Source organism: Equus quagga, chromosome 6, assembly GCF_021613505.1.
Source record: "Equus quagga isolate Etosha38 chromosome 6, UCLA_HA_Equagga_1.0, whole genome shotgun sequence".
NCBI lineage: Eukaryota > Metazoa > Chordata > Mammalia > Perissodactyla > Equidae > Equus > Equus quagga.
Genome location: NC_060272.1, coordinates 80284445 through 80296590, shown reverse-complemented (window position 1 = coordinate 80296590; position 12146 = coordinate 80284445). Strand labels below are relative to the sequence as shown.

At 35.7% G+C, this 12146-nt stretch overlaps 1 protein-coding gene across 2 annotated transcripts in view; it reads right to left on the bottom strand.

The window, feature by feature from the left end:
• Positions 1–12146, bottom strand: part of XPO4 (exportin 4) — a 121522-nt gene that overhangs the window by 69063 nt on the left and 40313 nt on the right. For both annotated transcript variants that reach the window (XM_046664990.1, XM_046664991.1), the window contains 2 exons: positions 2903–3019; positions 2012–2165 (listed from right to left, as the gene is read on the bottom strand). In XM_046664990.1, coding sequence (XP_046520946.1) covers positions 2012–2165; positions 2903–3019 — 271 coding nt within the window. The remainder of the gene's footprint in view (positions 1–2011; positions 2166–2902; positions 3020–12146) is intronic.

Sequence of the window (12146 nt, the reverse complement as noted above, 5' to 3'; positions counted from 1 at the left end):
CATGCCACTTCAGCATGGCTTCAGGAGCAGTGCTAGGTGCAGGCCTAGAATCTGAATCAGCGAACTCCAGGCTACCGAAGCAGAGCACGCAAACTTAACCACCATGTCACCAGGCCCAGCCCCTCCACTTTTCTTTAAACAAGGAATTATTTCCTTTGGCAACACTGTAGTAGTGTTTATCATTTTTAGATGACAGGTTTTCCAAAGCTTTATCTAAATACTTTATAAAAATATTTTATGTTTGTGTATCCTTAGACAAACTTTGTTTCCAAACTCCCAGAGCACTGTTTCCTCTTACAAAATAGTCACTCTTTAGCCAACTACATTTTCCCTTAAAACAGAGACTTTAAAATTGGCTACAATATTTGCAGTGTAACTTTCACTGATTTTCCTTACATATGTAATTAATGTTTTGATAGCTCCATACGGCCTGTTACTTTTCAAATCTGTCTTAAAGATTTTCAACATCTTCTTTTTTACTAACAAAAACTGGAGCAAAAATTACATTGCAACACTCAAAAGAGAAATTTTTTAAGAAGCAAACCTAAGAAAATATGTACCTCTTAACAAGCAAGAAGATATTCAAGATATAAAACTGATCAGGAGAAAGATGACTCGAGACTAGGGATAAAAGGAGAAAGTGATTAACCTCACTGTAAGCTTTGCCTCAAAGCCGCAGCTCACCATGGTTGCTTCTGGGAGAGAAAACTGGAGAACTCAGGGTTTGAGTCAGGGACGCACTACCCTAGACAGCGTTTTATCGTTAATTTTCTATTACATTAAAGTATTAGCTTGACAATAGAAGTAAAAGTTACACTCGACCCCGTTAGAGTCCCACAATTTTACCAGCCACAGATAATTAGCTAATATCTCTGTACATGAATGCAGCAGCTCTTGGCACTGTTGGAAACGGGATGAGTCTCATCCTCAATCTCTGACATAGCTGAATATCTACTTGCTGTGTGCCTACCATCCCTCTTCTCGTCCTAAATAGATGCCCTCCTCTCCCAGGCTCCCAAGAAAGGATTCATTAAAGACATCCAGAATGGGTTAAATTTCCTATACCACAAAGAGTGTATCAGATCCAAAAAAAAGCACTAAACAGCTAGCTAGCTGATGAACTTTATTCAAAGAGACTACTAAGAGCTCAATAAATAGTAGCTAACTGCTGAGTGTTTTAAATGTACTGCCTCACTTAATTCACTCAACAATCCATATCCGCATTTTACATTTGAAAAAACTGAGACTCGGAGAGGTTAAGTAATTCACCTAAGATCAGCCAAGCCTTGAACCTAGACTTGTCTGACTCAACTATGATGCGAATGGGTAGCCACTATATATTATTGCTTTCAATCTATCAATAGACAGCAAATGTTCTAGAAGAGCAAATCATAAACTTTAAGGAACTGCTTTCTAACATACAAATTTCTCCACTTTAGTAAATGAAAAAAAATGTTATCTATAATATAACCCACTCAAACTTATTTTGTATTACTAATAAACAATTTGCTAGAAATAAAATTTTCCTATTTTTACATTGGGAAAAGTCTTCAAAGAATAAACTTATTTCTACCTTATTATCTACACTTGAAACAATATCATCAGCCTTGAAGATCAAATTTGAGAACACCAAAGCAGCCTGAAGGAAAGTGAGTCAAAAAATCCCATGTAATTACATGTTACAAGGAGAAAATGATTCAGTTTTTTGATAAATATGCACCTCCCACCGTTTTCCTTTTCCTTCCTAAGGAATACTGCCACTCAGTTAGCAAGAGCCTCGTTATCTACCACATGCTTCCATTTACTCAACCCTCTTCTACAAAATCGTAAATGAAATTTTAAATCTTCGAAGTAGTCCAGTGCATTGTAGTATAACACAAAATAAATTCCATTTCTAAAACACATTTTCTTTCAACATGTTTTACAAACCTGCAGACAGAAAGCACTTTCAGCCATAATTAAGTCATCTATGAAAATTACCACAAATGAATTCCAGTTGTTAAAAGGATATAATTTGGAGGAAGAAAGTTCCAGCTCAAGACTTGATTGGCGAGTGCAAGGTAACGCTGGAATACTGAGGACATCTGAGCACTGAGGTTCTCCCGCCTGCTGAACTCCTGCAGAACTTCGACAGTTAATACGAAGATTTGACGAAGATCTTCTTCCTATAGCAAATAAATCACAAATAGTTTTGCATCAAAAGCAAACATTATTCAAAATGTTCTTCCCTTTTAGAACCATAAAACAAAACAAACAAAAACCTTAAATTTTCCAGTGGAAAACACTATTTCTTTAAGAACATTTTCCATTTTTAGGCCTGCTCATAATTTAGATCACAGTACGCTTTCAAGTGACACCAGTTTGAATACATTTCCTGTAATATACATGCTCCTCTGCAGAGAAGTGAGTCTTTGACGACTATTTCAGAGCTGGAGCGGTCTGCGGCTTTAGTGCAGAGCCGTCGGATTTAAACTAACGCCTTCATGTAACTTTACTTTAAAGCCAAACAATACATACGAGACAAAGAGTCCACACCATCTGCAATAACATTTTAAAAACACAGCCCTCTTTGGCATTCTGCCAGGACTATTTTTAAGGCCAGTAGAGTCCCACCAATTGAATTAGTTCTATCTAAACACAATAAGAAAATAAACTAAGGATCTTTATAGTAGTATTTCCTTTTTGCTTTGTTTAAAGACTAGAATTAAACAAGTAATCTTAAATTGTCAATTATTTTCACTAAACCTATCACTTTACTATATCTTAGGAAATCACAACAGAAATCTTAAAGTACAGGATATTATTCAACTGGATAAAATAAGTGTTCTCACTCCATTAGGAACAAACTGAGTAAAAAGTGAACAATCTAATGATTACAACATAAGAACAAAAATATACATACCTGAAAAACTCTTTTGCAGTTACCATGGAATTCCATACTCAGTCCAATGTTGCTAGTTTTACTTGAACTTGAAAATTCACTCAATAGTGCAGTTAGAATAGAACAGGCCAGAGTTTGCTGTAATTATTTGATAAGAAATAACTGAGTCATTATTCTTTCCAATGCTTCGTTTCAATACAATAGTTATTCAAACATAATGAAACATTTTCTATCTTTAGATCTTTCATTATACATTTACATCTTACACCTACCAGTCAGAAAATCAGAAACAATAAAATAAAGATTAGCTCTCCTTTCTAAGTGGCCTAGTAATTGTTAACAGTACCTCCTCAACCCCAGTTATACGAACCCATCTAGGACTTGAACTCAGGACATACTCCTACTCAATCACAGAGTGCAAATAATATTCTAAGATAATCAATACTGAATGTATTATTTCATTTAATTCACACAACAATCTATGCTCCCATTTTACATTAGAAAGAAGTGAAATTCAGAGAGGGTAAGTAATTAAGGCCAGTTGAAATGTGAACCCAGGTCTGTGTAACTCTGTGTTCTGATGCCTGTAAAATGTATTTTTAAACAGACAAAAAGCTGAACATATTTTATAGTCTCCAAAATATTAACCAGGTAGTACTTCAAAAGTTTTTTAAACTGAAAATGAAGATTTTCCTTCTCAGCAGCTCTATCCAAAAGGCTCCTAATATCAACTCATTGCTTTTATTCACAGACTATTTAGAGTCAAGGTGCCAAGGATGGAGGGGATACAAATTATTTTGGCAAGTTTCCAGGGGTTGAACAGAAATATGCACACTACCTCTGAACAACCGAAAGATTAAAGTCACGATGATACTATTTATGCAAGCTTATACAACAGCTGAACACAGTCGTACCCACCCACCAACTGCAACATCTTTGTTCAGAAATGCTTCTGATGTCAGTACCTTGACCTTACATATGCTTATCTTGGCAAATCTTAGCAAATAGACATAAAATTAAATTCCTAAAGATTGGCATGAGCTGATATTTGCTGAAGCTGAATGATGTAACCATGGGTGACCAATACACTATTTGTCCATTTTTGTATACATCCAAAATTTCCCTCTAAAAGATGTAAACAAGAATTAAATTCCTATTTGCCTCAATCTCAACTAAAATAAGCATCATTGTATAATTAATATTTATGGATGGCACACTAGTCCACACGTTAAAGCAGTTTCTCAGATTTTCCCACATCAGGAAGCCCTGACAACAAAGAATACACGTAAATTCCCTCAGGGATCTGAGGGTATAGACCAAGCTGCCTTCAACAGAGAGAAGAGTACTCTGAATACGCCTGGTTTAGCTTAAACACACACACACACACACACACACTCTCTCTCTCTCTTTGTAATTTTACTTAAAAATATACATTTGTTTAAATATAAAAATGCCCCCTCTTTCACAAATCTTCAAGAGAAGTTCACAAGTGTAACTACCTTTGCATGGCCCCAAGCACATGGAGGAAAGAATTTGGTCTGAGAAACCAGGCACTAAAAATCCTCTTAGAAACAAAACAGTTTATCACATATTCACTTCATTTTACAGTTTAAAGGGATCTTAGAAACTCATCAAGTACAATCCCTTCATTTTTAAGTTAACAAAATTGTAGTTTAAAAAAATGGCTTTCTTTTAAAGTGGTGATTAATAATGAAAGTGCCAGCAATCAAAACTTCACGGATACATTTAACTAACATTGGGATCAACTATGAGCACAGGTTTTAAATACAGCTAGGCTTTGGTGGGGAAATTAGGTATTAACTTCAAATTAATGAAATTCAAAGAGAAAAGCTAACTCGCAAGGATCTAACATGACGTATTACAAGATACTATGATTCTAAAAACGATTTCTAGTATCCCATAATTTTTTCCTTTTCTCCTATCCTTTCTAAATAAGACTTCAGTAAACAGAACACTGTGAACAGATACCTAACTGTTTAAGAAAATGTCTTACTAAAAAAGGAAATTAATCTGAGAATTTCAGATGAGACAACCAATCTATTAGAAACAGAATTCACGCACAATTTATATGAAACCATGCAAGCTAAAAAGAACCCAGACGCATCCATTCAACACAAACTTATCATTCTTACAAATAAATGATCTACAATAGTTTTGTACAAGTAATTTACAACTTGCCACAAATTATTTTTTAGTGCCAAACTATATTCACCACAAAATGGCGTATTTTTTTAACTACGATCATATTCAGATTTTTAGTAACACAACTAAATTAATGATTGAAACACATACTCACAATAAAGCTTTATTTTTATGTGAAATAAACATTTCCTAAGATTACATGCGTTGTGTTTTATGGTCCAAATATGAAAAAACGACTGAAGGAAAGGAGTAGGAGCAACAAAAGGGGAGAGCCTTTTTGAGGCTACTACTGCTCAGAAAAAGGAAGGATTTTAAAAGTAAGTTTTATTTAGCTACAACCTTCATCAGACAAACAAGGAGCCCTCAGTAGGACAGGACTGCTTTTGAGATGTAGCAATAAAGACATTCCTCTGCAACAGAAAACTTCCACACTAATGAAGTACAAATTCACCCAGAAAAGAAAGTACAGTCTTAATATAAGAAAATTAAACAAACTGCATTCTTATTATATTTTTTAACTTTTTCTTCCTACAAAAATATCTTCATCTCAGAAAAACTAGAAAGTAAGAAAAGCACAAAGAAAAAATTGCCCACAATCCTACTATCCAGAGGTTATTTCTGTACCATTTGTTTACAGCTTTCCAGTTTTTAAATGTATAGTTAAACATTATTAATAATGTCACTATTAACCCATATGTATTGTTTTGTAATCTTTTTCCACTTTAGACTTATGAAATAGAAAGACAAATTTTTAAAAGCAGGTGTGTTCTTACTAATTTACCATTCAAACACTTAAGAAAGACATAAAAATAAATTATGCAGCATGGTTAGAGGTATTACCGGAAATCAAATATTCTGGTTTTCACCTACCTAAAATTACCAGCTTTCAAAGAACTAAAATTCAGTTAAGATATTTTCATCATTAAAAGACACCAAACAGTTTAACTGCTCCTTAATTTGGAAGCCCTGTAAGGATCTGAGTACAGCATCATAAACATTAATTACACGACACTACTATGGCTCAAAGGTGCCATATTAATGAACTTCCTGGAGAATGAAGAATAATTAAGCACCTATTGTACATTAAGAGACCAAAGCACTTCTACACTTATCAACAAATATTTTTCCCTGTTCATGGAGGAATTAAACATATCACATGTGTCTAAGACTCATTTCCCAACATGTTTACTTATTTTCAGTATTTAATTATCAACTAAATCTCATTAAAATAAAGTTACTCTCACGGTAGGTGCATTGTGTGGTAATGAAGACAGCTGGGGAAGCAAGCCAAAAGTGAAATCCTAAGGGAGAAAAGAAGACAGCTCCTTTTGAGGACAGAAAATGGATGAATGGGGGGGGGGGAGAGGCATCAAATCTGCCAATGAGAGATCACAAGTTTTGTTTTTCTTACCCTTGTAAAAGGTTCCTGTCTGCTTGCTTCAGATTTTTAGGTCTCAATGGTCATCCCAAGTGCACTACCTCTTAACTCCCCCTCTAGTGATCAGCACCTTCAAGGGCTGCCTCTCTGCCCTTTGTCACAGTCAGGGCTAGATGTCATTTCTGTACTAGAGACAGTGACTCTGATACTTAAAAGGGCCAAAAACAAAAGCTGTTGCAAATAATTTAGAGTGATGAATTTCAATGAAATAAGGTCACAGTTGACTGACTGATAAGCAGTATACTATGAGACCATATTAAAATTAACAAGTATTAGACTAGTATAAATCTTAGACTAATACAAGGCTAACACAGCAATGCTTCATTTACCCAAGATTATAATTAAGTCATAGTATCTGTTAATTTTCCAAATGTAGCAAGCAAACTTTTTTAATTCAAGTATAGCTGATACACAATATTATATTAGTTTCAGGTGTACAATATAGTGATTCAAAATTTATATGCAGACAAACACTTTTAATGAAATTTACTGCACGTAATTTTTCCAAAAGAATTCTTTCTAAGGCAATTATTTTATATGATGATGTAATAAAGTGAATACTTGGAATCCATTAAAATGCACAGGGCTTTCCACCCCGTGACAAAGTGGCCCCAGAGCCCAGTGTGCTGATTTACGCTCCGTAGTGTTCCTCAATCCCTTGTTGGTGTCTATCACTCACTGCTGCTGACAATGTGACCAGCACACTAACAAGCAGTTCTAAATTGACAATTTTCATTGTCAGTAAGTTAGAAACCAAATAACAAAATTTATTAAGACTATATCCAAATTAAATTCTAAATAAAAACACTCTGTGGGACTCTTTCAGGAGTCCAGTACAAGAATCTTACCGTTTCAACAAAGGAGTCAGAAAATCTGGGTTCTAACAGTCCAAGATTTACCACTTCAAGTAACTGAGGGCATGTCACTTCATCTATCTTGGCCTCAGTCTCCTCATCTATAAAAAAGGGTTACTATCCTCTGCCCCACCTAATTCACACGATTGGCCTAAGGTTCAAATTAGATAGTGCATGTAAAAGTACTATGTAAATGTAGCACCTGATGATAAGGTAAAGTGGCAACAGTATTTTTACCATTATCATAAAAAATAACCATTTATTTTGGCTTTTTTGGTCCTACTTCTTGACTGTTATCTACATTCCATCAAATTAAAATTACAAGATGTTATCGATTAAAAAAAGAAAGACATAGCTAAAGCAATATAGTAGATGCTAAGTAAATGTCAGTTGGATGAATGAATCAACATTTACCTCTATGCTTAACACTCTATTAACACAAGGGAAGGCAGAAAATTAATATATGATGTGTTGCTTATTTTTTTAGCTGCTGATAAATTTCAAAGAGAAAATTTTAAGGTGTAAAACAAGTAGATGAAATTCAACGAGGTCTCAAGGTTATGAAAGAGTCTAATGTTTTCTTTCATTAAAGTACTAAAAATTTACAAGTTAATTCACTGGCTAACAACTCAAGTAACTGTTGTCTTCACATTCAAAGCCTTACAGCAGCATTCTCATTTCTAATAAAAGCCATTAATTTCATGATAGTGAAAAAATACCCTTCAGAGACAGCTTGCCTTACTCACCAGCTTACTGTCACAAGCACAAGATACTCAAACACTAACTCCAGCTGACAAAATAAAATACTCTTGTTCAGAGAGACGATTGTCTCTTATAATAGCCTGGCTCTTACCCCAGGAGCTTTATTACCAGGAATAAACTTTATGAAAGGTTGCCATACATAAAGCAGACTTCCAGCTGCTCTTCTAAGCAAACATCAATGAGACTTGTGATAAGAGAGATTAAGTTGGCTATCACATCCAGGGACACCACTGCTGTAGACAAGTGAATTTCTCACCCACTTCTCTCTAGCACGGCAAAGAGGAAGAAAGGAGGCTTAAATGTTAAACAGCTTTAAAAGCGATTTAACATATACCTACTACTTTCAAAGGGAATAGAACAAAAATGAAATAGATTAAAAACTTAGCTTAAACATTAATTTAAAATAAAATTTAGCTCCTTTCCTTAGGAAATAAAGTCTCCATATCTATCCCTCTCAAATTAGTCGAGAGTGAGTCCGACACTATACAAACGGAGACAACGTAACCACAGCAACCTTTATAACCACAGAAGAAAAACAGCCTGTCCACAAAGACAGGCATGAAATGACATAGTATTTAATAATCGTACAGGCATAATTATTCTAAGAATACACCACGACACACGAAAAACTTTATTATATCTAAATAATATAATCTCCTTAGGAAATATTTTATGAACTAGATATTTTTCCATAAAACTACTTGTAAAGAACTAAGACTGTTAGATACTTCTTAAAGCATTTAAAGGAAAGGTAATATGTTGGTTATAGTTTTTTTAAATATACAAGCAATTAGTGTTCTTTCATGGAAAACAGTATAAATATTTTCTTGATTTTCAATACTTAAAACATTATTTGATAGAACAAGATAAAATTTAATAGTCTATGTTCCAAGATTCTATAAATAAAGGGATGTATGTGGGCGGCCTGTGGCTGAGTGGTTAAGTTTGCGCACTCCACTTTGGCTGCCCAGGGTTTCCTGGTTCAGATCCTGGGCACAGAAATGGCATCGCTCATCAAGCCATGCTGTGTCAGCGTCCCACATAGCAGAACCAGAAGGACTCACAACCAGAATATACAACTATGTACTAGGGGCTTTGGGGGAAGAAAAAAAAGGATGTAAGACCACAAGAGAGATAAAACAAACACTTGGTGAATGCTTACTAACTGCACTTAACGTCCTCTGTCCTCCTCTGGGCGGCCCCAGAAACGAACATTATCACATTTATTTTACATATTAGAATATTAAGGCCTAAAGAAGCTAAATAATTTATTCAAGTTAGATAGGTAATAAATGGCAAAGCTGGGGTTTAAACCGAAGTGTGAATCCAAAATCAAAATCAGTGTTGTGTTATATTACGTTGCACCTCAACTTATTTAAACACGTACATTAGACTGGTACAAGAGGATGGACCACCAAAAATACACTCTTAGAAAGGGACGGGCCTGTCGGTGGTGCAGGGGTTAAGTGTGCATGTTCTGCTTTGGCAGCCTGGGGTTCACCAGTTCAGATCCCAGGTGTGGACACGGCACTGCTTGGCAAGCCATGCTGTGGTAGGCGTCCCACATACAAAGTAGAGGAAGACAGGCACATATGTTAGCTCAGGGCCAGTCTTCCTCAGCAAAAAGAGGAGGATTGGCAGCAGTTAGCTCAGGGCTAATCTTCCTCAAAAACAAAACAAAAAAAAAAAAGAAAGAAAGGGAAGAGGGAAAGCCAGACTACATACAGTTTCTAGCCAAAAAGAAGGTTGATGGAAGCAGCATTCTAGAAGAGATGTGAGGGGAAAGTTAGTTACCTAACTTAATTCATGAGGTCAGCCGTTTCTTTCATCTACAGAAAACCATCAATTATCTCATTTCAAATAAAAATCACCTTTGTAAAGAAAGTTTCTAGCCAACATTATATCAATGTCCTGATTTCATCATTCTACTTTGTTATCAGTTCTAAATCTCTCTGCCACTGCTATCCATGTCCCTGAGACTAAGAAAACCTTAAGTAGGGGCCAGCCCCATGGCACCATGGTTAAGTTCACATGTTCCGCTTCGGCAGCCCGGGGTTCACTGGTTCAGATCCCGAGTGCAGACCTACGCACCGCTTGTCAAGCCATGCTGTGGTGGCGTCAAACATAAAATAGAGAAAGATGGGCATGGATGTTAGCTCAGGGCCAGTTCTCCTCAGCAAAAAGAGGAGAATTGGTGGCAGATGTTAGCTCAGGGCTAATCTTCCTCAAAAAAAGTAAAAACAAAATCTTAAGTAAATTCTTAAGCCACTCCCACAAATTCTTAACAGTCTTGAGAGGAAGATAAAGAGAAAAGAAGATACAGTAAAACGTTTTACTGGTCTGTAACCTTATTTTTTCAGACCTGCTGAATGAGCTGGTTTCAAACTGCTGGGCAAGGCTAAACAGGGATGGCCACACGGTGGGCATTCAACTTGCAAAACAATTGTAGGAATTTTTCCTAAGTTTAATGTTTTCAGTGTACTCACCACAATAAACTCATCCAGCAATCTTGAAATTAAATTCTACCCCTCACTACTGACTTCCTACTACTATAGAAGTTTTTAATCCTGTTAGTAGAAATTCAACTTAAAAATAATCTTTGTTTTGGGAAAAAACATGAAGATATAAAATTTATCCACTATTCTCAAAGTGTATACACTGTGAATAGAGCAAAATCTTCTCTAATTAAACAGCCACTCTGTTCCAATCATTCTCAGAACATCAGTTATTTCTGTGGCTCAAAAAAATCCAATAGCCATGTTGCACTGGGACTACTTTTTGTGGTGGGTCAAATTCCCCAAGGGGAAAGGAGGTGGACAACACAACTCCTGAGTATGTGCTCATTCCTGAGAGAGGCAAGGGACTCTTGATCCTTTGCCTTCAGCATCCAGTTGCCAAGAAGCTACTTGTGGGGGATGAGGACAAGCCGGAGAAATTCTACCTTAACACTGAAATCCCAGCCAACGTGATCACCAAACTAACACGGAAAAAGGCATTAGTCATAAACATACAGATACCAGAGTTATTGGTTAAATTCCTAAAGTTTAAATCCTGGTCAAATGCAAAAAGCTGGACTCCTTTACTGCAGATTGTCAAATGAAACAATATGACTTTAAGTAGAATCTAAAATATGAAGAGTAACTTGATTCAGGGCAGTAGGGGCTAGGATAATAGTTCCAAGTAGAAGCCTCAGTTCCAGAGCTGTTTCTTACTAGTTCTGGCTAGTTACATCCACCACTTGCTCTTCCTCTGAAGATCAATGACCTTGGACTGCACGCAAGGCCATTAGCTAGGCAGCAAACGCTAACAAAAACCCATGCAAATAAGATTACCATGATACAACTAATGCAGGCAACTGGGAAGCATCAGCACCTCAAGAGCAAAGCCCTGCACAGAAACGGAGTCTACCCACAGGGACAGTCTGATTAATTAAAAGAGCAATATAAGCAAAAAGAAGCTTCATTTTTATCTAAAAATCATTTTTATCTAAAAAGTTTTAAATGGAATCTCACTTGAGGACTATTTTTAAAAGAGCCTCTCACTACATAAAACAAAGCCAAAATGACTTCTAAAACATAATTATTCAACCACACACATTTCTGAAGTTGTTAGTTTTATATAAACAATTAAATTGTACAACACTATGATGAAGTGAAAAGGATATAAAATTAGACTTTTGTATTATCAAAGTCTCTAGAAGTACACTGTCTAATACAGTTGCCACTAACTACATGTGGCTATTTGAATTTAAATTAATTAAAAATAAAATGAGAAGTTCAATTCCTCAGTCACATCAGCCATATTTCAAATGCTCAAAAGCCACATGTGGCTCGTGTAGTGACTACACATTGGAGAGTATAGATATAGAACATTCGCATCAACACAGAAAGTTCTATTGCACAATGTTACTCTTAAAGAAATCTGCCACAAAAATGGCATAGAACACAATATCCACACAATCAAAAATCAAAATAGAAATAGAAATGTTCTGTATCTTGACTGTAGTGGTGGTTCACTCGTATACATAATGTCAAACAAAACTCACCAA